We start from the raw sequence: 27,146 nt of genomic DNA, 5'->3' as shown, positions 1-27,146 counted from the left end.
GCTCCCGTAGCGAGTTCACGCGTCCCTCTCTCCCACAAAGCCGGGCACGTGCACGACGAAAAAAAAGTAAAAACAAATGACGAGCGCACCCTTCCGCATTTTTAAAAATTGGAATAGTGACGAAATAAATGCGGCACCGGAACGTATTCGAAATTCAAAAAGTGGAATATAAAACAAATGGAGCGTAGCGAAGTTTGAAAATAGAAGTTAATTTTGCAGTGGGATTTTTGATACAATGCCATTTTGTAAGACCAGTGCTAAATTTTGGGAATAGAAGTGTTTTTTTTTATTGAGTTTTGTAAATTTCAGTTATGTGTTTGGATAGAGGTGTTGTGTGTGTTGTTGTGTTGATTCTCGCGATTTCTGTTGGAACACAACGAAATGGAGGTAATAATTTTTGGTGCCTTTTATTATTACTAAAATGTGTGATTCAGTAAATTATGTAAATCCTACATATTTTAAGATCATTTTTAAAACATTATTTTTTTCTTTTTACAATAAGAATACATACTAATTGGAAACAGTTATTTTTCACTAAAAACAAATATTTTCAAAAGTCAAGTCTATTGAAAAAAATGTCTTAAGATGTAAATGATAATTTGCTTATTCATAAATTTAACGATTTTTTTACTACTAAATATACATTATGCATAAATGACGCTGTACTTACTTACCCATATTTTTAACAATACGTCCCATTTGTTTATTGCCATCTTTTGGTCCCAAATCCCCCCTTTTTATCCCCCAAATGGGGGAATTTATGGCGACCGGGTACCGGTGCCATCACTCCCTAAATCATACTTTATATTTCCTGTCGGAAACAAGAAAACGTCCTGATGAATTATTACGTAATCTTTTAGATAAAAAAACAAGGAAAATGACGAGCTTTCCAAAAATTTCCATGAGTTTGAAAAAGACGTACCTACAGCGCTAACACAATGCATTTGTGATAAATAACTCGTGGCTTTCGTTAACATATCTTTATTCCGTTGTTTTTTTTTCTTTTCAAGTTTTTCAATACCTTTCACAAGGTTCTTACAGAATTAAAAAAAAATTAACAGTTGAAGAATACTGAACTGTACAAACTTAGCACGTTAAATTGTAACCGCTAAGATCAAAGACATGTATATTTGGCATAGATTTTTTATGCAATTTTAATGATGATGTAATTTTTAGGGATTTCCAAGGGAATTTTTAGAAATCCCAGAATTTTTAATTAATTTCGGTAACTCCTTAATTATTAGAATCCTAACTACCTAATAAGATTCTGTATTTATTAGTATCTGTAAGTAATCTTCAGTATCTTCTTGTACCTATGATCATCTTACTAATATTATTAAAAAAATGTGTTTGTGAGATTTTTGGATGTTTGGAGGTTTGGATGTTAGGGTGTTTGTTACTCAATCACGTCTAAGCCGCTGAACCGATTTAGATGAAATTCAGTGCAAAGATAGCTTGAGTCCCGAGGAAGGACATGGTATAGTTTTTATCCCGGAAAATTGCATAGTTCCCGCGGGATACCGATAAACGAATACTACGCGGACGGAGTCACGGGCAACAGCTAGTTATAAATAAATATCACTTAACCACAAATATTATTAATGCGAAAGTTTATGAAGTCTATTTGTTTGTTACCATTTCACGTCTAAACCACTAAACCGATTTAGATAAAATTCGGTATACAGTAGTTTAAGTCCCGCGAAAGGACATAGGTAGTTAGTTTTTATCCCGGAAAATTGCATAGTTCCCGCGGGACAGTGATAAATGGATTCTACGCGGACGGAGTTATGTAAAATGACGACCAGATAGGCCAGTGGTTAGAGAACCTGACTACGAAGCTGGAAGTTCCGGGTTTGAACCCCGGTCGGAGTCGAAACTGATATATGTATAAAAAATACGAATATTTCTTCTTGAGCCCTGGATTTTTGATGCACCTATTTAAATATGAATCTATCTAAATTACATATGTTTATCCGTTGCCTAGTACCTATAGCCAAGCTAAGTTTTATCTGTTTACTTTGAGACTAAGTTAATTGCTATAACTATAAACTGATAGGTGTATTTATTATCACGGGACAGGGACAAAGTCATCTATATAAATTGTCGTAAAAACAAAGCATTTCTTCAACTCCAAACATAAACGTTTGCTCCAAATATAATACCTATCTTTAGAAAACACTTAATATAATTATTAAGTACGTTTTACACTGCCTACTTTGAACTTCACAGTAATTGCTATAAAACAATCTTAAAATAAAACTCGCTTTGTTACAGATCTCCAACAAACTACAGAGAAAGAAACCCGACCCGAATATATCCACCCAGATGGTCTCCTAACCTTTGACCCTTACTTATCAGACATCAAGCCTGAGCCAGAGGAAGACGACTACATACCACTGCCAGAAAACGACGAAACAATAGACGGCCTGCCAATATTTCTAATAGAACCAAAGAACTCTTATGTCCTACGATCCAAACCTGCTAGCATTCTTTGCAGAGCAGCTAACGCTTTAGAAGTATACTTTAAATGTAATGATGTTAAGAATAACAAAGCTGTACAATTCGAGCATGTTGACCCTCAAAATGGAGTGAGGGTAGTTGAAACTGAACTGAATGTGAGCAGGAATGAGATAGATGAGTATTTTGGGGGGAAATTTGGATGCGAATGCTATGCGTGGAATAGCAGAGGGAAGATCCGAAGTCAGGCGGTGTTTATTGAATATGCTTGTAAGTATTTATTTTTAGAGAAACGAATTAGCGGAGAATTTGTTTATCAGTATCCCGCGGGAATTTTGTAATTTTCCGGGACACAAGATATTTGTTTTAATTCGGGTTACAAGCTGTGTGCCAAACTTTATCCAAATATAATGGTAAATTTAACACACATAGATAGTCATATTTATATTTTTTAGTAATACGTGCTTGTTATTAATAAGTACCTACTACTTCCTAACCATTAACCAAATATTGACACTAAAGTTAATTAAACCCAATTAACATAGTCTTATATTGTAAAGAAGACTATCTAATATCTTTATTCAATTTAGGCTATAACAATCACTTACATACTTCTTATAATGCTTGTATATGTAAATATCTGCCGATATAAAGTAGATTATTTGTATGAAAGGTTTCTTTTTTATGAGTTTATGTAATTAAAGCATTGTATTGTAGTTTCCACTATTTCTGACGTTTAAATTTAGTATTGTTCCCTTTGTATAAGTATTTGAACGATTTTTAATTGTGTTTGTTTCTCTGTTTTTGTCTAAAAATCTACCGGTTGGAATGAAAATTGAAAAAGAGTCACTCTAATTACCAGAAGGTAAAATAGTGACACAGATAGCTGGATGATTGGAATTTATTGCATTTTGTTTCATTTTATTTGTGGCATCAACAGTAATAGGACTTACCTAGGTACTAAACAGAGAGCCAATAACAGATATGTCCACACCTCGTAGGTGCACATAAATTATTTTTTATCCCGATATTCCTACTGAAATTCAGTAAAATTCAATTCAATTGCTGATTGAATGGAATCTAATAGTTTACGGGTGCGAAGCTACGCGTAAATTCTAGTATTACATACACCGATAAAAACAGCCAAAACAGTTAGGACTCATCTTATCAACTTATTGGAATCAACTCAATAATTCTGAACATATTTATAAATACACCCGCTACCGTTCCGTTAAATTCAAATTACGGCCATCCCTTATTTCCTTGCAGATGAATAATTATGTTAATTTTGTCATTTAGAGTAGGTATACCCACAGATTTAATACCTCCATGTTTATATGCATTAACCAATCAAAATGTAGCCGAGTGAATTCCAATTTTGCACGCCATCGATTTTACGTTGAGGCGAAATCGATTTCTGAAGTTGTCTGGGGAGGTATTACTCATCCATTTCGATTTACTTATGTTGATGGTTATTATGAATCAGTGTATGAAGCAGATTTACTCATATATCATCAGTCGGAAGACGTCAATTGTTGAACAAAGCCTCCCATTCAGAACGCCACATTGAACGAGTTGCCACATGCATCCACCGGTTGCTTGCAACTCTCGCGATGTCTTCAGTCCATCTAGTAGGTTTGCCGACGCTTCATTTTCCGGTTTCTGGTCGCCACTCGAGGACCGTTTCCTTCAACGGTTAGGTATCTGCTCGTCAAGTGATGTGGCCCGCCGCCACTTCAACTTGCATATTTGAGCTATGTTGATGACTTTGTTCTTCGGTGAATTTCTGTATTCTGGATTCCGGTTTATGATAATTACGAGTATGAATCAGTGAAACATGTAGCAGATGAAAAATCTGAATTTCAATTAGCATTAGGAGATATAGATGCGATTAATTCTTGCTTGCTTAGACTACTCACACCAGAGTCTTAATAGATGGCATTTAATGTGAAAGATTATATAAACCATCAAAAAATTATAATTCTCACGGCAAATTCACCCCGACGTGTAAACAATACATATGAAAATAATGAGAAATAGAGACAATGACTATTGTCTAGGTGCTGGGAAAGGAAACATTCTGCGAAACCCGCAAACTATGGAGGTGACAAAATATACGTAGCGATACTAAAGCCCAGACTACCTATAAGAAAAAATTGTGCAAGTTGCATTACATTGCCAGGCCGTAAGGCAAACGAGTTTGTAGCAGTCATTCAAGTCACGCAATGTAGCTTGCTAGATTTTTCCTGCACGTCTAAACTGGGTTTTAAAGGATGTAGATAAAAGTAGAGTGTGGTAGATTCTGTTAAAATTTAACTGACCAAGATTTAAATATATAATACTTTAAGGCTTAAGACCGGTCTGAGTGGAGAGCCTTGGGAGAGGCCTATGTCGCGGAGCACCGCGATTCTCATGTTTATGGTTAGTTCGTGTACACTGTTCCTTATGATTTTATAGAATGGCAAGACTAGTTTTTTAATAGGCGGCCCTGTGCCCGTGATTGTCTTTGGACAGTCGTTTGGATTTGAATAAAGAGAGAGGAATGTAAGAGTGTAGTAGAAAGCACCTACCTGGGTGAGGAGAGCTAGAATTAATGTGTGATGGAGCGGCTGTGTTTCGGGTGAGTTCTATTGTAGTGTATTGCAATAACGAGACTGTGTGGTCTTGGTGCCCGAACGATGTTGCCGATCGATAGTTATTCTGCCACGAACCCCGAGGAACTCGCTCGGGGAGCTCGAGTGTGTTGAACAGTAGATGCGAGGCTTGGGAGGACTATAAGGGGAGGTTGGAGGTCCATCCGGGGGGGTGTCCCCCATAACACCCCATTGGAAGACTGGAGAGGGGCCTGCTGCGTCTGACGAGCTTAACAAGCGGGACGGGCACCACCATAAGTGGAGTACCCTAGAGACGCGTAGGGCCTGGCGTGTCTGGTAGCCGGAGGTGATCCAGACGGGGCGTCTACACCGCGAGTCCAAAGCGGCATGTCTCACCAGCACCGGTTCTAGATCACACAATTACGTATGTCTATCAAAAGTAATTATCACCGTCGTCTGGCACCGAGATTCCATGGTCTCGTGGATACTGAGTTATACCCACTTATTTTAATTCACTTTGTCGCAAACTAACGCAAAGCAGTTTCATTCATCCATTCATATATCTATTTAACTTTAACGATAACTTGGCGACAAAATTTGGTGGAGGATGCTGCCCTTATTTATCTTAACCCAGAGTAACTCCGAAGCGTTAGCCAGGTGGAAAGTCACGTATAGTAATGAAATGGCTTAATTTAGTCAGCACGCCGTAAAGACCGAGGTAGTGGTCATGTTGAGATAGAAGTACGACTATAAATCGCTAATTTTACTTAGCACGTCGTAACTAAAGACCGAGGTAGTGGTCATGTTTGAGGTGCGGCTATAAATTGCTGACAAATTAGCGTTCAAAGTGCGATGTGTTTATTTTTCGGACACAGTTAGAATTGAGGACGTTTTCTACCTGGCTGCGTGAGATAAACTCTAAATTAGATACTACCACCCTAAATAAAAAAAAAAAAAAATGAGTGTGCCTTTTATTTCATCATCCATCGGCTGTGTACCTACTTCTAGTTATTATAATTTACCCAAACATCATTCGTTACGATTCTCACGCTAAAGTGTTGAAATAAATTTTCAGGATGAGGAAATTGATTATTTGTTTAGGGTTTCTCGTGACATTTCAGGTGCGGCAACATTACGCAACTGCAATTAAGTTGTGTTGTCCTTACCCCTTTAGTTTTTTGGGCATATAAAAAGTAAGAATAACGACTATGGTTTGTTTCGTTCGTATGCAAGTGCGCCAACATTACGCAACCACAACTGAGGTTGTATGGACTCCACTCCTTTAGCTTTCCAGGCGTAATAAAACTGGGTAAAACAACTATGAATTATGATTCGTTTCGTCTTGATTCTGAAGGTACCGACTTACTTGTAAGTTTTAAATACTAAACTGACAACAAGTGGTTGAAAAGGTTTTCCCTGTGTTTTAACATCCAGGTTATTTTGATAATTTGATTGGAAACAGAACAAGTTACTCCTTTCAGTCTCGGATACCCAACATCGATATTTGGAGTAGTTCAAAGCGAAGATCCTAATACGTTTTAGCGATCGGTATAACAAAATAAGTAAGTCATTTTAATTTATAAGTATTCTTCAATACAAAAATACAATGAGACATTCTACCTGGCTAGGAATGAAGTATTCACACCTATGCTGTGTTACTAATAGCATTTTGAGTGTACTTACTTATCTAAATGTTGTTTTAATGTCAATAAACAAAAAAAATACATAAATTGCAAACTGTATGCAGTGGCGGCGTTAGGCGTCGGCGACTTCGACAATTGCCGACGGTCTCGAGCTGGTAGAAGAGCATTGTACCTCAAAGTTTCTCGTTGTATTTTCTTTGGGTGGTGCAATGTCAATGAAGAATAGGTGTATATCTGACCAACATTCAACTTAGGTTCCGCGCCGTCACTGACCTTCTAAATTATTGAGGTTCATTGAGCAGATTGTCAAAATTAATGTTAACCTTTTGGCTATTTTATAAGACCAATTTTACCACGTTTAAAGCAAAATAAACTATTATTATCATAATCTTACAGATATACTTACTTGGACGTAAAAGGGACCCTAGCGTTGTTACTCAATCAAGATGGAGGAAGCTCTCTATTCCCGGGTATTAAAAAGACATGAATATATGGTACGCTTGAAACGTGAGGCTGGGTCAATGCTGGCTCAAGGAGTCGGGATAGACCTCCTAGAGCTGACCAGAAGGCGTCTACAGCTGAAGCATGCAGTAGATACCTTTGAAAGAGAGACTCATATATTTATCGAAAAGAGCATCAACCGTCGACTTCCGGAAGAATACTTGGAAGATCAAATGGAGGCAGAAGAATTAGTGGCTAGTCTCGAAGCGCTGGAGTTAGCAGCGAACTCTTCCTTGAAACAAAGTGGTCCACAGGCAGCAAGACTACCTAAGCTGGAATTACCAAAGTATAATGGCGATATACTGAAATGGACTGAATTTTGGGACCTGTTCGAAGCAAACGTGCATTCCAGAGACCTTAAGGAGGTAGACAAACTATCATATTTACTCTGCTCTCTGGAAGGTACAGCCCTTCAGACTGTGCATGGATTAGGAGCTACTAATGAAAATTATAAAATTGCAATCGACACTCTGAAAGGTCGATATGGCTCAAGGGACAGGGTTGTTGATGCTCACTACGATGCCTTGAATAAAATTGGCACAGCATCTAACATAGCCACAGAGTGTAGACAAACTCTCAATGAGATAGAAAAACACATCAGGATACTGTCAACGCTCGGTGAAAATGTCAACAGTGGACACCTGAGAGTAACAATTTCCAGCAAGTTTCCCAGTCAAGTGATGTACCAAGTTAAACTTTTAACAAAGAAAAATGACATAGATGAGCTTAGGTCATCTTTGAGCCAGGTAGTCGATGCCATGGAACATGCAATACCTCCTTCCTCAGCCGCTATAGCTTCGACACAGGTTCTACATACAGTCATGAATAACCAGGACAGAAAACCTAAGTTACAGCTCAAACGCAAGCCCGAGCGTGCTACCGACGTAGGACATAAACGAGCGAGGAAGGAGTGCGCATTTTGCAGAGGTAGTCATTTCAGTGACCAATGTCGTACGGTTTCATCGATGCAAGAAAGAAAGAAAAGGCTTCATGGCAAATGCTTTATGTGTCTTAGACCTGGACACAACGCACGAAACTGTAGATCCAATAAGAAATGTTTCTTCTGTAGAGGCAATCATAATAGTGCATTATGTTCAAAGAAGCTGAAGGAAGTCAAGCCTACTCCCACTGTCGCAGACAAGAGTAAGAATACACCTTTTGATGCCTTAAATCATTGTGAAACACGGGTATTAGATACTCATTTGTCTAATAAATCCTATTTACAGACGGCGACAGCGTGGACAAACAATAAAGATGACGACCTTCCACAGTCAACATTATGTCGCCTACTTCTTGACTGTGGGAGCCAGAGAAGCTATATTACCGCCAAATTAGCTAAAAAGCTCTGTATTGAACCAGATACAGAAGACCTCCTGATAATATATACTTTCGGATCGGAAACACCACTTGAAACCACCAGCCCAGCCACTACACTGACGATCACTACCAAAAGAGGAGTTAAAAGGCAGATTCGGGTAAACGTTGTGCCTCATATAACAGAAAAGATACCAATAGTCAACAAGTCCTTTAAAGGCACGGTGGATATTCTTGCCGATGATGAGTCCGCAGGTGATAGTATAGACCTTCTTATTGGGAATGACTACTATTTCACATTCATCCTTAATGACCGCCTACATGTCAAAGATAATCTACATTTGGTAAACTCAGATTTTGGATGGATTGTGTCAGGCAATATTGAAAGTGAATGTGAACATGCCATGTCCGTAGTGACTTATTGTCAGTGTTACGAACCCAGCTGCTCGTATTTGACTGAACCTGACTTACCACTTCGCGATATTGACATGAAGTTTTTATGGGCACTTGAAGGTATTGGTATAACTGATTCTCCAAAAACAACCAGAGAAGAAGAAGCCGTAGAACATTTTAACAACACAGTCAAGTATGTCGACGGTCGGTATGAAATTAAATGGCCATGGGTGCAATTTCCACCAGATCTACCAACCAACTACAATCTGGCATTGGGCAGATTGAAGAGCCTTCTTCGAAGATCCGATGAAGGAGTACTCAAGGATTATTCTCAAATCCTGAATGAACATTTGAACGCCCAGATTATTGAACTAGTTGAGCCAGCGACTGTACCAATCTATCAACTAAATAAACCTGTACATTTTCTACCACATCACATAGTACGACAGAAAGGCAAGGGAAGTCGTATTGTGTACGATGCGTCGGCAAAGGTGAAAAACCAAAAGAGCTTGAACGAATGTATGTACCGCGGGCCATCAATGCTGGAAGACCTGACAGCTCTACTACTAAAGTTTAGGTGCGGAAAGATTGGAATAACAGCAGATATAGAGAAAGCCTTCCTGCAAGTTGGATTGCAAGAGGAAGATAAGGATGTGACAAGATTCCTCTGGGTGAAAGATCCTACCAAAGAGCCAAACGAAGATAATCTTCTGCAGTATCGTTTTTGTAGAGTACCGTTTGGGATAATATCAAGCCCATTTCTTTTGACGGCCACCATCCGGTATCACATGTCAAAGCACAATACGGCACTGTTGGAAAATATAGCTGACAAATGCTATGTGGATAACTTAGTAACTTGCGCTGAAGACTTAGAAAAGGCTATCAAAATTTACAGTGACACTAGAAGCGTATTCCACGAGATGGCTATGAACATGAGAGATTGGGTGTCTAATGACCAGAATTTCATGAAAACTATTCCTCAGTTGCTAAGAGCCAAAAACACAGAGAAAGTTAAAATACTGGGTCTCGTATGGGACATAGAAAAGGACACTTTACAACTTAAGGCCGTCGATCACATAGCTGTAAGAAGTGACCACGTGACCAAAAAGGATGTATTACGTACACTGGCTCGTATCTATGATCCCTGCGGGTTTGTGTCGCCGTTAATATTGCCAGCTAAATTACTGTTTCAAGAACTCTGCGTCGCAAAATGTAAATGGGACACAAACCTCGCGGACGAGTACTTACATAAATGGAACAGCATATTAGACCAATTAAAAGCGATCGCAGATGTTCGAATACCACGTTATGTAGCGAATGGAGTTTCAAAACAAAATTTGAGATACGAATTACACACGTTTGCAGATGCATCTAAAAGAGCCTACGCCGCAGTCACGTACCTACGCATAGTTAGCCAGGATGAAAGTAAGACAGCATTTCTCACGTCAAAGGCTAGAGTTACTCCAGTAGAAGACCAAGACGACTTAAAGATACCTAGACTGGAACTCTTGGCGTTCTTGATTGGTAGTCGACTGCTAAAATATGTGAAGAAAAGTTTAGATCTGACAATAGAGAAACAATATCTGTGGACTGACAGCCTTGTCGTGCTTAGCTGGGTCAAAAGTAGTAAACTATTACCTCCCTTCGTTACACGCCGTGTGAACGAGATAAAACAAAATAATGACATTGAATTTAGGTATGTAAACACGCACAAGAACCCAGCCGATCTTGCTACCCGACCGGAACTGTGGGAACAAAAGAAAGAATCATGGTTTTCAGGTCCTGATTTCCTCAGCAAAGACAGTCAGTTCTGGCCAACACATGAACAAAATGATGAACAGAGGACTCTTCTTTTGGCTGGGGAGGCCCTGGACATCATAGATGGTCCAGATGTGATCCAAGCCGATGATGTGGCTAGCAAAGGTACAGAAGTTAGTAATGAAAGTGTTGAAAATATTAAGAAGTTACAAGCAGAACATTTTCATGAAGAAGTTAATGGGAAGGTTACTCATCTTACCAGAAATCTAGGCTTGTACCTTGATGTAGACGGATTATTGAGATGCCGTGGACGCTTAGCCAACACAAACTGGACTTATGATATGAAGCATCCAATACTGCTCCCAAAGCAGACAGAGTTCACCGATAAGATTATCAAAGAAATTCACGAAAGGAACTATCATGTAGGAGTTCCTCATACGCTAAGTTTGATCAGAGAGAAGTATTGGATACCACAAGGCAGAGCGCAGATCCAAAAGATTTTGAAGAGATGCCAACAATGCATCAAGTATGGTGGAGGTCCGTACCAGCTGCCCGCCGCACCGGCACTGCCCGCTGAGCGCGTCAACTACAGCACACCATTCACGTACACCGGAGTGGATTATTTTGGCCCAGTAATAGTGAACACAAAAGTTGGTCCAGAGAAACGATGGGTGTGCCTATTTACCTGTTTGGCTGTGCGGGCTATCCACATGGAAATTGTAAGAGATCTGACAGCCGAAGAATGTCTACTCGCACTGAGAAGGATGATTGCTTGTAGAGGTTTACCACACATGGTGGTTTCGGATAATGCACTGTACTTCAAGTTGACATCAGAGGTCCTGTCAAATCCATACTGTGTGGAAAACAACATCAAGTGGAAATTCATTCCCCAGCTAGCCCCATGGCATGGCGGTTTTTACGAGCGGCTAGTGGCTCTGGTAAAGCACTGCATGAAGCGTACCCTCGAGAAGCATCTGCTACATGACAGTCAATTGCTCACCGTGATAAAGGAAATCGAGCTAGTCATCAATAAAAGACCCCTTACCTATGTTGGCACTGATCTGGACCAGATCTTGAGACCGGTAGATTTCTTGACATTGGGGAAGTGCCTAGTTCCCGAACCATCAGAAACCGATGTCGTGGGCACGTCTACCAAGATCGATCTGATAGCAAGCTGGAAAAGAGGCAAAGTAATAATAGGTGAGTTTAAGACCATGTTTACCCATCAGTACTTACCAAGTCTTCGAGAGAAGTATAAACATTCGGTTAAACAGCCACGATCGACAGCAGTCAGGCCTCCACAGCTTGGTGATATTGTCCAAATTAAGGATGACTCTAAGAGAGTAAATTGGAAAGTTGGCAAAATCACTTCCCTTTCAAAAGGTCCAGATGGACAATGTAGAGTTGCAACGGTAAAGGCCGGAGGTACCGAGTTTACCCGGTCTATTGGTCACTTGTACCCACTTGAAGCAGAAGTTGAAGTTGAAGTCTCAACTAGGACCAAACCAGTAGCCGAGGTCTCACAAGATAGTTATAACTTATACCGTGTTCCGGATCCCTTGGAGAACATCGACGATGCAATAGAGACCGATCCACAAATCAACCAACCTGTTCCAACTGAGACGGAAGAAGTCGTCGACTGCCCTACCGCTTCAGAGGTTGACGAAGTCGGAAAACTTGGCGAAGTAGAAATGCCAGACAGTGCAGCAGTTTCATCCCACGATACCAATACCAATCAAGAAGACGTGATATCCCAAAACGTTGAGGTGATTGGCAATGTAGAGATGGAGCAAGGTCTAAGCTTCACTCCTACCTCTAGCGCGAGGCCAGAACGGGGCGCGGCCTTACGAGCTCGTGAGAAGATCGCCGAATGGACTCGCCACTTGGTGGCGATCCTATAACACCAAGCTTCGTCTTCGGGAGTGTCGCGGAGCACCGCGATTCTCATGTTTATGGTTAGTTCGTGTACACTGTTCCTTATGATTTTATAGAATGGCAAGACTAGTTTTAATAGGCGGCCCTGTGCCCGTGATTGTCTTTGGACAGTCGTTTGGATTTGAATATAGAGAGAGGAATGTAAGAGTGTAGTAGAAAGCACCTACCTGGGTGAGGAGAGCTAGAATTAATGTGTGATGGAGCGGCTGTGTTTCGGGTGAGTCCTAATGTAGTGTATTGCAATAACGAGACTGTGTGGTCTTGGTGCCCGAACGATGTTGCCGATCGATAGTTATTCTGCCACGAACCCCGAGGAACTCGCTCGGGGAGCTCGAGTGTGTTGAACAGTAGATGCGAGGCTTGGGAGGACTATAAGGGGAGGTTGGAGGTCCATCCGGGGGGGTGTCCCCCATAACACCCCATTGGAAGACTGGAGAGGGGCCTGCTGCGTCTGACGAGCTTAACAAGCGGGACGGGCACCACCATAAGTGGAGTACCCTAGAGACGCGTAGGGCCTGGCGTGTCTGGTAGCCGGAGGTGATCCAGACGGGGCGTCTACACCGCGAGTCCAAAGCGGCATGTCTCACCAGCACCGGTTCTAGATCACACAATTACGTATGTCTATCAAAAGTAATTATCACCGTCGTCTGGCACCGAGATTCCATGGTCTCGTGGATACTGAGTTATACCCACTTATTTTAATTCACTTTGTCGCAAACTAACGCAAAGCAGTTTCATTCATCCATTCATATATCTATTTAACTTTAACGATAACTTGGCGACACCTATGTCCAGCAGTGGACGTCTTTCGGCTGACATGAAGATGATGAATACTTAAGGCTTAAGGGTATTAAAGTTTCAGGGGCACTACACTACCTATTACTTGAGCTTCCTAGCGCGTGGTTACAATACAATACAATACAATACAAAGACTCTTTATTGTACACCAGACATAGTAAGCGATACAGAAAACAGATACACAGAAAAAAATATTACAAGGTGAGCAATAGGCGGCCTTATCGCTTAAGAGCGATCTCTTCCAGGCAACCTTTTTTACAGAAAGAAGTAAGGACTAGTTTACAACAGGTGGTGCATCAAAAGTAGATAAGAAAATTTAAACGTAACAGCAATACATCTACGAATACATACATGATTATATCGTACATATAATATACGTCCAAAATAAATATAGGTAGTGAGATAAACAGCAACAAATAAATAAATAAATTATAATAAGGCTAAGCTAGGGGTTAGATAGAGATAGAGAATTCAAAGTTATTTGGGGAAAAAATAACCCTTTTTCATTAGTTCCATGTGCTATATTTTATTTGTCAAATATTTTTCTTAACGTTGCTAACATTCTGACCTATTTGCAAAAAAGTTTTTATTTCAACTTAAAATAGAATCAGTATGTTTCAATCATCAAGTATTCTTGGCCAGTATTCAAATAATAATTGCCTTAAAACGTCAACCTTTTTAATTAAAAAAAAACATACACCTTGTCCTCTCCACTGCCAGTACTTTTACCCAAAAACAATAATGAAGCGAAAACTAAAAATACACTCCTAAACTCCTCAAACTGTCAACGTCGCGTGCGTAACTTTGTCATCGGCGTCAACTCTCATATCGTCGAGCTGTCACAGTCACATAGTACTGTCACGCGGCGCCTCCACTGTCGCGGTATGAAGCGCTGACAGTTGACGCCGGTTTATTAACCGGTGTACGAGAGATGTCTGAATTGAAATGTCTTGGCGTATTGGTTTGGCTTTTTCAGAACGCGGATATCACTATTCAAAATATATGACATATGACCCTATTGGATATATGACTATTCAAAAAATGTGCGAGAAAGGGGAAGTGGACTGTATAGAAATTTCGAAAGAGCAACGAGAGGAAAGTCGGGATGGTGAAGGAACGTGCCGGAAGCAAAATATGGCGTCCCGCGACAAATGAATAAATAAATGAAAAAGCACGCGAAATAATAGCTGCTGTAGGAAGCTCTCACCTGAGAACTCCTCGTCTGCTGCAGGGCAGGATCTTAGGGCGTCGGTAACGGGCACCGTTGGCTCGAAGTCTTCAGCTCCTCCGGAATCACTGTTAACTCTTACCTCTGGTGTCGTACTTAGCCTTCAGATCAGCGCAGGGGTGCAGGGAGGCTTCAGCAGCAGCACTGAGCTTACGTAAAATTTAAAAACTACGGTTTTGAAGGAAAGCTTGTAAAGTTTGGGCAGCGTAACGGCTGTTACAATTCAAATTCTTAAAATATATTAAAAAAAAATAGAGAATGAATGGCACTTTTATCTAAAATCATATGTTATTTTTAGCATAGTATTAAGTATTAACGAGCTAGGCGTTTGGTGCAAACTGTAAGCCTGACTTCGTATTTAATAAATAAATAAATAAATAATAAATAAATAAATAAATTGAATTTGGAAAATGATAATAATAAATAAATAAAGCAATGAATAGAAATAGAAGACTATTCTATTCAGAAGGATAAAAAATCCGATTGCCTTTTTTATTCAGACAAAACTAAAAAGAAAAAGAAATAAGTGTAGTAGTCAAGAACTCTGTTAAGTACCTAGGTAACTTAAATATCAACAGTTCTATATAATTTCAGCTATTCAAAATCGTGACGCGGACTGCATTCAAACTGCAACGTAGCTGCAATTACCGACTGCCTATAAACTGCAATCACAGCCAGCGTGCAGTTTGCGTGCAGTTTGCCGACTACCACGAAACTTCAACGAAAAAATGGGTATTTGCCTGTTATTTTGCAGTTTAAACGCGGTTCGTCTGTGATAAGGTGTCATGGAAGCACACTAATTCCATGCACAGGGAGCGCCAAAATTTACATACCCTTCGCTATTCATACCGTAATTTTTCTCCGCATCATCGTTTGTCATAATTTTTTTGCCACTGAAACCTTACATTTTTCTGTATTTTTTAAATGGTCATCCTATAGCATACTAGAGGTTAGGTTAGGTTTGTTTTATAACGATTCTGAACAATTATTGGATTCGGAAAAAAAAGAGTTATGACAAACGATCGTTCTGACAAACATTACATTCGGACTTTCAATAAGTATGCGAGCCGATATGGACCCCCAAGATAACCTTGTAAACTTAAAATAGCTGTCACTCCCTAATTCGGGAATAGTTCTCATTTTTAACCCCCCAAAAGCCCCGGGGGTAACCGACGCCATTACGGCGAGGAAGCATTGCTTCCGCTCGTTAACTTGAGCACTTTGCTGTTTGATACAATGCTCAATGCTCACTAGCATTATTTGGGGTGCGAATCATTAATGGGTTATGGTTGAGGATGGCTATAAATATTTAGGGGTATTTCCGGAGAAAAAAACGGTACGGATTGTTTTAACGAATCGTAATGGAATTAATGAAAATTATTTCATCCAGAATTAAGTAGAGTCAAAATAACAATTAAATTATAATTATTTTAAAGCAAAACAAATCGTAGAATTAGTGATAATTTTCTTAGACTGTTTTTGTGTGTCATAAAATTGATACCAAATTGCAATAACACTTTCGAAACTTACTTAGACGTATTTTTAAAATTTAAGCGCGTTATGAAACTTACCGTGCCATTAACGTTGAAATGAGAGGATTTTACTAAATTGCCATGGAGATTTCCAAACCTTACTTACGACGTGGTCTCATTTACGTTTTAAGAAAAATAATAAACAAATTATAATAAATATCATCGGACAATTGACACCAATTGACCTAGTCCCAAACTAAGCTTGTATACTAAGGGTACTAAGCAACGGATTAAGATACTTGTATACATATTAAACACCCATAAGACCCGAGAACAAACATTTGTATTATTCACACAAATAACTGCCCCAGCCGGGGTGCGAATCCAGAACCTCAAGCTTCATAGTCTCTACTCTAACCACTTGGCTATCCGGTCGTCAAATACCAGTGCAAATTTTCTATCTCCAGAGACACTGAGTCTAGACTCGGAAGTTAAGATATAGGCATTTTATCCTGCAGATTTTAGCCTGACCCGATAACCAAGGACAGATTGTCCTGGCGCCTCAAAATTAGGAGAGACGACCCCACATAAAGTGGGAAAGAGCGAAGAAGATCCCGTGGATATATTGAGACAAAAAATACCCTACGTTTTACTTCAGACCTCTAACTACCAAACGAACACACCAAACGCGCATAGCGCAAATGAAAAAGAAACAAACACACGGACATACAAACATTCGCTTTTGTAATAATAAGACTTTGAAGGATTCGTAGAACTATTTGAATCTTTAGAAAAGAACTCACCATATTTTTACCTCCACAGACATAAAGAAGCAGTTCATGCAACATCCTCAGTCAGCGACCATCGAAGCTGGATCCAGCGTGACTCTTCATTGCGTGCCACCGCTAGCAGCGCCTCCTGTTGACCTCAAGTGGACCAGAAATGGAGTGCCTTTAGATATAAGGGAAGATACACTACAACTTAGCAACGTTGGGCTTCAGGTATCTATAGACTTTGTAATAGCGATGGACCTGTTTACATGTGTTTTAATCCAACGAGAAAATAAAGAGCACGCTGAGCTTCAAGCGCATTGAAATAGCAAGATTCAGGGTTATTAATGAACATTGATATGGATCTTCGGAAAGTACCTAACTCGTAAAATCTCATTAGATTAAACAATCTCTTAATGATAATTTCACGATTTTTGGGACAGTAAAAAAAACAGTCTGGTAGCTTGCAAGCTGTTCTAACAGACTTCTTAATTTTGTCAGCGGTTATAAGTTTCGCTACAACACTTAAGCCCTTTTTGATTGTTAGCCATATGGCGACTCCAACCGTCTTCGCACCTGTTAAATTTTAAACTTGTACTACCGTAGCCTAACTGACATATGCTTAAATAATACAACCATTCCATATAACAATACACAAATGTAATTTGAGATGAACTTAGAACTCTAGCACTGCGATGTGGAAGGCAAGGGGAAGGGGAAAACACTGTTTTCTCAAGAAACTCGTCTTATAGATTCACTACTCGACCGGTCGATCGATTCAACCGTCGACCACGATCACTTTGCCAAGAGTGTAGCGACTTAGAAGAAGAAAAAGAGTATTGAGTAAATAAATAAATCATGGAACGGTTGACACCGATAACCCTAGTTCCAATCTAAGCAAATCTAGTACTGTGTGAACGAATACATATACATAATACATAAATAAATAAATAGACACATAATAATATTAAACATCCAAGACTCGTCAAGTACTCCGCCAATGATTGCCCACAAAACAAGAGAATTGGCAATACATTGCCAGAATAAAAAGGATTAAGATTATAAAATACCGAATACCTCATGTGCCAGTAATTTAACAAAACCTCATATTAAATGAGGGCGTCAAATAATATACTAGCATGCTTGTATTAAATTTGTCTATCGTTATATGTAACGGAATAACTTGATGTACTCGTTTGCTTAATTTATGTACCCCTGTCGCCCAACGGGCAGTCATTGAGGCTTGTCGTTGCACCTGAGTGAACAACAGCTTGCTGGGATCTGTGTTTGGGATATCAGTTTAGATTGGTGATTGGTGCCGACTGTTTGTATGTTGATGATTTGTTAGTACAAACTGGCAACTTGCCGTTTTATGCAACGTTACGACGCCGCGCCGTGGTTATGTGGCCAGGTCTTAATATCTCTAGCGTGGTATCCTCATTTACAAAACTAACCTCGTGTATGCTGAGCAGTTTCTCAAGCTTAGCTTTCATCGTCATGTAGGTAGCCGGAATTAAGACATGCATTGCAGTGCTGATCAAAAATATCCTCCTTGGTCTTACGGTTCGTGGTTGCCACTCGAATACTCTTCTCCCCCAAAGGCTAAGCCCATAGATAGGCTATCATGAACTGTAGATTATTCATCATCATCATCATCTCAGACGTAGGACGTCCACTGTTGGACATGCCTCCCCCATATACCTCCAGTTGCTTCGGTTGACATCCACCGTGAACCCGCGACTTTAACCAGGTCATCCGTCCATCTCGTCGTTGGACGTCGTAGATTATTAAGAGAGATTAATTAGCAGTATACTTTAATTGTACGCAGGATATGGCCAACTACACTTGCATAGCTGATAACATCGCGGGGCATCGAGAGTCAGATATTGCCGTTATATCCGTGTACGGTAAGTCATCAAAATACACTTCTATTTGAGCTGTATTTAAATGTACTATAGCTAGAACATGTCGAAAAAACCAGTAATTAAACGCTGAAGCCGGGAATACCAGGTAACCCGCCTGCTCGTTTGCCAGCTGTTCGATCCTACACCACCTTCAAGCTTTAAAGTAATTCTTAAGGGAAAAGTCGTCACATTAAATACATAAATCGTAATGTAAATTTTTGACGTTCGGTAGTGATTAAAATTTGGCCAATGGCATATTACCTACTTTAATTAGTCACGTTATCATGTTTCCTTTAGCCGCGTGGTCCAAAAGCGTTGTCCGACAGTTAGAGTCTAGCACTAACCTAGGCTTAAGTCGGCACTATTTACCCCTAAGATCATCACCAGCCAGAAGACGTGCTCTGCCGAACAAAGGCCTCCTCCTTAGAACGCTACAATAATCGACAACTCACCACTTGCATCCACCATTTGCCCCGCATATTTCACAATGTCGTCAGTCCATCTAGTAGAAGGCTTGTCAACGCTTCGTCTTCCGGTTCCTGGGCGCCACTCGAGGACTTTTCTCCCCCAAAGGTTATCTGTTCTCCCCTAAGATACGCGCGTGGACGTGGTTTTAAAGTCTCTATAAATTACACCGTATCATGCCATGAACGTTATAGGAACGTGTCAGACCGAGTGTCAAACGGAATGTCAAATGCATACATGACACGCAACGGCGATGATTGGTCACGCAACGTGCTAGTGACCATAGTCTCATTCTTTTCGGTACAAAGAATATATTTTTGCCTGACAAGTTGCTACTGCAGTCATAGTAGGTATGATATAATGTGTAGAGACCTTTATAAACATGCAATGAAATTATTCTCCGGAAACTTCAAGTTTTAACAACATTCAGCTCTCGTTACTGTTTTTAAGGAGCTCTTATGGCATTAGTTTCAACGTGTTCCTTCCTCTTTAAACGGTTTCCTGTCACGCGAACATTATTTGCTAAATATCCTTCGTTTAATGTATTAAGAGCTCAATTTCTTTGCGGAAATGCGTCTTTCAACATATTAAGATGTCGTCTATAAACATGCCTGGACGGAAGTCTCAATGTTATTACAAGGGTCATTATGACATTTATATCATTCGATATGCATTGTTATAAAGCAAAATTATTGCGAAATTTCATTGAACACCCAGAAATCGTAGTGACTACATTCTGATGATAAGTCTAATGTTTAATCGACCTGATCCGATTATCTGCTGGAGCATTCCGTATTTATTACTACTTAAACATCTTGTTTACGTAATATGTTGTTTCATCTTTAAGAAAGTTTTTCTCTTCTTTTAGTAATCGCTGAACTAACATAATAATGTTATTATTCCTTTTAAACTTTATGTATTTTTACACGTTCCTGCTAAAGGATTGTTATAAAATTATTGATTATAATGCCACTTTGAATTCAAGCTAATTTCCCCCACTAGTGAACGGTGGCTGGTCAGAATGGTCCGCGTGGCTGCCGTGCCGGTGCGGCACACTGGCCAGCGGGCGCCGGCGCACCCGGTCCTGTACGGAACCAGCTCCAGCCAATGGAGGAGCACCCTGCAGGGGCCAGCCGTCGCAAAGCGATGAGGACTGCTTGAGCTGTCAAAATGGTAAGTTCTGGAATGGTGCTGGAAAATAAGGCAGTTTTAGTTTAACAGTTGTCGTTTAATTGGTCATTAATTTGGCTTATTTTGTGTGAAGGACAAATTCTGTCACATAATAAATAGTATATTGTGAAACACGTCATTTTAGACGTGCCACAGGCGAGCGTTAATAGTTGGTCGAGGGTAAAACTTTAGTTCTTCGGCGAATTTCCGTATTCCGGATTCTATCGCGCAACAAATCTCTGTGCAAAGAACTCAACAAAAACACAAAAAAAATCTTAACCCTCATGTATGCAGTAACAGGTAATTTTGTATGTAGAATAGGCCAAATTTTGTGCCGCTAGGTATACCTATTTAATATTAAAAAGGGAGCTAAATCACTCCTCAAACCTTGTTTCTGTAAGTAACAACAACTATCCCATCGACCCCTCGTAACCTGAAGCTCTCAGTCATTAACCGCATCCGTTGAGAGCACTTAACTAATCTAATTATAATAAAATACTCCTGTTACCGCCTTAATCGGCAGTTGATTAGGTCTTAATAAACTACTCGGCTTCCTGTAGCCACTTGGTGAGTTCTTTTTAGGGTTCCGTACCCGAAGAATGAGAGACAGAACCTTATTATGTCGGTACAATGTCCGGATAGACGTCCGTCCGTCTGTGCATTACAGGGCTAAATTTCAAGAAAAGTAGTGTAGTGACAGATAGTTGAAATTTATACGTACTTAATGAGTGTTTTTATTTCCGCGTATAAAAACAAATAATAAAACAAAATTAAATTAAAAATTATGGGAGGTCCCAACTAGCCAATATGAAATCCCTATACTTACTGCGTACATTTTGCTTATTTGTACGGAAGCTTCGGTAGGCGGCGAGTTTGACTTAGGCTTAGCCGGAATTTTACAGCTAAAAATGCACTTGAACTAATATTACAAGGAACAGATCTGTTCTCTTTGTATCTTTTCACTACTAAGGCTGCCAATTTAATTAAAAAGCTGGGAATCCTCAAAATTTTCAATGACTGTAGGAAAACTAAGCAAGACTAAGGGGCTGTTTCACCATCCATTGATTAGTGTTAACCGACGGTTAAATGTGATGCCGTCTCCGTCTATTCGAACAAAACAAATAGAGATGGCATCACACCTAACCGCCAGTTAACACTAATCAATGGATGGTGAAACAGCCCCTAAGTCAAGGAAGACTAAGCTGCTAAAACTTTGGGTTTGCTCACTAGCAACCGCTTGATATGAAGCTCCGCAAAGTAACGCCTGAAGGCAAAAGTTGAATAGTATCCAATGTTTCTAAGGTGGATCCTGGTCTGCCTGGGGCGGCTGGTCTTCCTGCAGCGAGGAGTGCGTCAGGGTCCGTCGTAGACAGTGCACTGGGCCCTGTTCCGGACCTAGTCTGCAGCATGCTGCCTGCGTGGATGGCTTGTGCGCTAATGGAATGAGTATGTTCTCTAATCTCAATGTCTCTTACCCTTGTAAGATCCTTATCTTGGACATTTTCTGGCTCTGTCTCCCTGGAGTCTGCTGCGTGGTATCTGCTGGGATGTACTACGCACCAATGAGATAAGTAATGTACTATGCGCTACTGGGATAAGTATAGTGCAATGATGAGAAGGGTTCTGGTCTTCCTGAGAGGTACAGTCGAGTTCATAAACTTGTAAGCAAAAAAATTGATCAAAAATATCTGAACACGCTTCTACGCCGTTAACAATAGAGTCGTGTTCAGATATATTTTTGATCAATTTTTTTCTCACAAGTTTATGAACTTGACTGTACCTCTCAGGAAGACTAGAACCCTTCATCATGTTCAGCTTATACATATACAGTGCGGATTGATATCTTCTCGTATACCATTTTCTCGTATAGCAAGTGTATGCTGGTTTATATTTCCAAAACTACCTGTAACTATGTTTTGTTCTTCAAATAGGGTTAACCAAGAACAACTTCACCCTCTACATCGGCATTGGTATAACCGTGGCAGTCCTCACAGCAGCCGCAGCCATCTTCTTCGCATGGTGCAGATACAAGAGCTCAAGGCCAGGGTACACGTCTGCTAGATCAGGTAAAAGTTAGACAGTGTCTACAGTACGTAGACCCCCATTACCTTTAGTGTTGTTTCGACATGTCTACCAAAATATGTTCGAAATATGTCTAATGTGTAACTGGGTCAATAAATTTTTAGATGGTGTTATTCTGTCCCGAGACTACAGTAGTAGTTGCTTAGAAAAAATGTTTGTATGTATGCTCAGGAGATGAGCCATAAAGAAATCGGCTAAAAGTATTAGCGAGGCCACTGGCCAATTCACATATCCTTCATACCTTTACAAACGCGCCGAACCGAGAGATCTTCATAAATATATAGATGGAGCGCGCTTAGCTCCAAAATTCTTTGATTCGTGTGATTACGACGACGACCATGTAATTTGAGCATAAATAACAATTGAATTCATCCAGGAATCCTTTTGCAAATCAGAGTCAAAAACGAAACATACAATTTCTTTTAAAAATCGTCTATAGGAATTCCAAAAACCTACCCAGCAAGAGACAAGGCCGTCGCCGGACCAGACGTGACGAGGTCCTGCAACGAGTACTGGATGCAGGGCCCGGACAACCATTACGACATGCCGCACGTGAGGGACAGGTTAGACTTATTAATAATTAATTGTCAGTCCATCCAGCACCGGCTTTAGCTCCTGATCAAGGTAGAGCGAGATTCTCTACACTGCTACCACGCCTCTTCAAAAGATGCCATCATTTGTACTGGAAACTGAATATGGCGCTCCTTATCATCTGACGCCATGAGCGACCTACCCTCTCGCTCTACCCCAGGGCCGTAGACCGTAATTGCTTTAATGAGCTGGTAGATGCATTTTCAATATTTAAAAATTGTCATCAATTCATGCCAGTTTGTTACTAGAAATAAGCCTCTCCCACCGCCTGCTGCTTGAGTATCATCGGGTTACCTAGCTACCATACGTTTGCAGCAGACTCCTCTCACGAACCAGTCTGCTGCGGCATATATGTATGAACAGCCCACTGCTTCAACTTGCAAAGTATTATTTTATTTTTAAATTTATGTAGACCAATCATCAAGAATAGCCTCAATTCTAAGCGTCCATTCCAATAATACCATTCTCAAAGGACTATAGTATTTCTTACATCAATCATCATTTCGTGCACCTCTATATCTTCATTCTGAGGGACTGATACTTACCGATTTGGTCTAACGTTAACATTGTCAACAGCTACTCGTCACCCTTCGGCAACCGGCCCCGCCACGCGTCGTCTGCCGGAAGCAACCACTATGAAATGAAACCGTACAGTCCTTCCGGGGACTCCGCTTCTAGTTGTTACACCAACTGTAAGTTGACACATTTAAACGCTCGGTTGTTTTACTTTAAACGCTGCGTTAAACGCAATGCGTTTGATCCGCATCATTTTTTGCATCAGATGATGCATGCGCTTTCCGCTGCGCTCAACGCCGTAAGACAATGTTTGGTAATTAGATTATGTGATGCAAATTGATGAGCGTCAAACGCATCGCGCTTAACGCAGAGTTTACTGCATAAACAACTGAGCTCTTTACCCATCAAGTACGTCTCTAGTTTCATCGTTGACAAGTAGTGATTCTATTTTCTTTAGCTGTTCACGCTCTAAAGTATACCATCAGCAGTTACCCTGTGACTAGGTGAATATCTATTTATAGCGTTTGTTTAAATCGTTTGTCAGATCTGTTACCTACACTATTATTTATTTATTCTGTGACATTGGTTCGAAACGAGATAAAACTGTGTTTCATGAAGGGCTACACACAAAAATAACGTCAATTGCGTTGCTTTTATTTTTAAAATAACGTTTCTTAACCTTTCCTAAGGACAGCTTTCCTTAAGCTGATTGATTTTAAGTTATAAAATTAGAAACAATTTTAAAGAAATGAATTACATACATGTTGTTTTACGCATTCTTGAAAAAAGACATCTTGACGTACAGACAGACGAAGAAAAAAAACGATCTTACAAAGGTTCCTATTTGCCATTTGAGGTACGAAAACCTAAAGAAAGTTATTTTTCTATCAAAGTGACCCTCATCTCACTAAACCCAAATTGGAGCTACTAGGCAATACCAGTCCGTTACACCGACACCTTTTTGTCACCCCAAGAGTAATAGGGCATATGACACCCCGCCCCATCACGTTAGATCTGTTAGTGTCAGGTTACCCAAAGGGGTGAAGTGCAGCCATTATGTTATTTTTAGAGCCGCCACTATTGTTAAATAATCCAGTTTTTAAATGTAGATGTTAACATAATTTTCAGTAACATCTTAGTTTCGTTAAAAACATTTCGTCTGCAAGAAAAATATGAAGTGATTTTAATTGATATTGCACTTAAAGTAACTGTGCTAAATTTAATGTCTCTTAACCCAACAGTTAAGATTTCAAGATTTTATCGCGATTCCGTGCGAATATCGGGACAAAAAGTAGAATATGTTATTCTAGATGTCCAGCGGTCTGCATACCAAATTTCATCAAAATCCAGTAGTTTTGCGAGAAGGAGCTACAAACATCCATCTTGCCATGCGCATTCACAATGCGTTTATGATATAAATAGGATAAGATAGGATAGGATCGTAGTATAGGAGAAGATAGATAGTAGAATACGCGAATGTAACCGTGTTATCATTAGTTCCTTAATCATTAAGGTAGCAGTGAATTTATATAGCACTAAACAAATGCCGCGACCGCGTCGCGCGACCTAGGTGGTTTAGTCATCATCCATCCCAGCCTATATACGTCCCACTGCTGGGCACAGGCCTCCTCTCAGAACAAGAGGGCTTGGGCCATAGTTCCCACGCGGGCCCAGTGCGGATTGGGAACTTCACACGCACCATTGAATTGCTTCACAGGTTTGTGCAGGTTTCATCACGATGTTTTCCTTCACCGCAAAGCTCGTGGTAAATTTCAAATGTAATTCCGCACATGAATTTCGAAAAACTCAGAGGTGCGAGCCGGGGTTTGAACCCACGACCCTCTGCTTGAGAGGCGATAGGTCAAACCACTAGGCCACCATGGCTGTTCAAACCACTAGGCCACCATGGCCATAGGGGTGGTTTAGTGCTCCATGTAAATTCATACTAAGCAGTAGGTCGCGCGACCCAGTCGCGGATGCGCGTCGCGGTCTCACGTTGCGGTCGCTAAGAACGGAATGCTACCTTTAGACATCGTCTTCTTGCAGCAAGGACAATGACATCGCGATCAAGCGAATGCTCTTCCCAGCTGGCCGAACTGATTGGGTCGTCTCCATCATCAGCCAAGGTTGACGTGGCCGTGACCCTGCCTGCAGTTCCTTTGGACTCCAGCTATAGAGAGAAGATATGTCTTACTGTGGTCAAGTAGAAAAATTGGTGTCTCTTAGGGTCCTGTGTTTATTTGGAAACGACAGTCGAGTAACACTTGTCCTGGTTTTACGTTTTTTGGCATAATTTCGTATCACATAGTATCGTTTGGCTTAATTACCATATCGCCGAAACTCATATGGCATAACCTTGTTTGTATGTAACTCATATCGCATAATCTAGTTCGGACTAACACATTGTGTGGTGTGAATATGGTAAGTTCTTATGATTATGAGGTCATGGTTCTAACCTAACTTAACCTACTTTTCTGTAAGCAATTCGTTTCTGTTTGAGGTTTTTCTTGCGAAAATAGTGCGATGCTTGGATTCGTTATGCGAAATGAGTCTAATGCCTAATAACTCTTATGTCAAATACATTTTATGTAAAGCAATTATTCTGCCAATAAAATTTATGCGATACGTGTTATGCTAAGTTTCGGGCAAACAAGATTATGCCAGACGAGCCTCACTTGTCCCACCACCGTCGAGAAAGCGATTAGCTATTGATTCTTTTCTTGCTCAAGATACGAACAATAGAAATCTTGTGTTAGCAAAAAGATCATTGTTTGTTATTTCACCTGCCCTAAAAACTTAGTATAAGTATAGACTGAGCTGGCAAAGCCGAGAGCTGGGAAACCGGAAAAATGAATACATGTCTTTTTAGCCATAAAGTTGTCTCGTGTGACAGTTTTATTCCTCATATCTCTGTGGATACACCATCTTATTATTCTTGCCTGTACTCTACTTTAGTAGGTATTTATTTTATTGCACTTAAAATAATATATTAAGTAATTGTTCTAAGTTTGTTAATTTCTTGTTTTTTTTTTTCTTGTACTTTTAGAAAACTGATTCATTGTAATTCAGAATCATGTTACTAACTAGGTTTGTATCAAATGACATAAAGATTTGAAAATGTTATGGATAAAATACGTATTGGCCACTTGATATATTATCAGAAATAAGATAGTCCTAAAAATATAACTAGTCCGTTACTTAGTGACCAAAAGAATATTGGCGGATAAATGTGATGCCGTCTCTGTTTGTTTTGTTCGAATAGACGGAGACGGCATCATATTTATCTGTCAAATAAAATTAATCAATTGGCGGTGAAACAGCCCCTTGGTTCAGTACCTATGACGTCATGCTTTGGTACACTTTTTTACCCGATTAGACGGAAAAAGTTGGTACCTATAATTAATCATTTCAACAAATATTTTATATCAAATGATTATTATGAATTTCGTCCATTATTCTTTAATATTTTTATGTGATTTGACATGTTCCCTACTAATTCATAGTGTTTAGTTAATTAAAGCATTTACCTATTTATAAGTGAAAATGTAAATAGAT

The 27,146-nt window shown here is 40.0% G+C and overlaps 1 protein-coding gene across 1 annotated transcript; it reads left to right on the top strand.

Annotated features, from left to right (window-relative positions):
* On the top strand, positions 1-27,146 carry LOC141433585 (netrin receptor UNC5C-like). Its single transcript, XM_074095692.1, has 10 exons — positions 1-387; positions 2,275-2,727; positions 16,916-17,094; positions 18,692-18,770; positions 20,235-20,405; positions 21,705-21,848; positions 22,334-22,468; positions 22,924-23,047; positions 23,652-23,767; positions 25,638-27,146. The coding sequence occupies exons 1-10, from the start codon at positions 312-314 to the stop codon at positions 25,796-25,798; spliced, it is 1,638 nt and encodes a 545-aa protein (XP_073951793.1). The 5' UTR covers positions 1-311; the 3' UTR covers positions 25,799-27,146.

This window comes from Choristoneura fumiferana, chromosome 12 (assembly GCF_025370935.1).
Source record: "Choristoneura fumiferana chromosome 12, NRCan_CFum_1, whole genome shotgun sequence".
Classification (NCBI taxonomy): domain Eukaryota; kingdom Metazoa; phylum Arthropoda; class Insecta; order Lepidoptera; family Tortricidae; genus Choristoneura; species Choristoneura fumiferana.
This window is presented reverse-complemented; position numbering and strand designations above follow the sequence as displayed.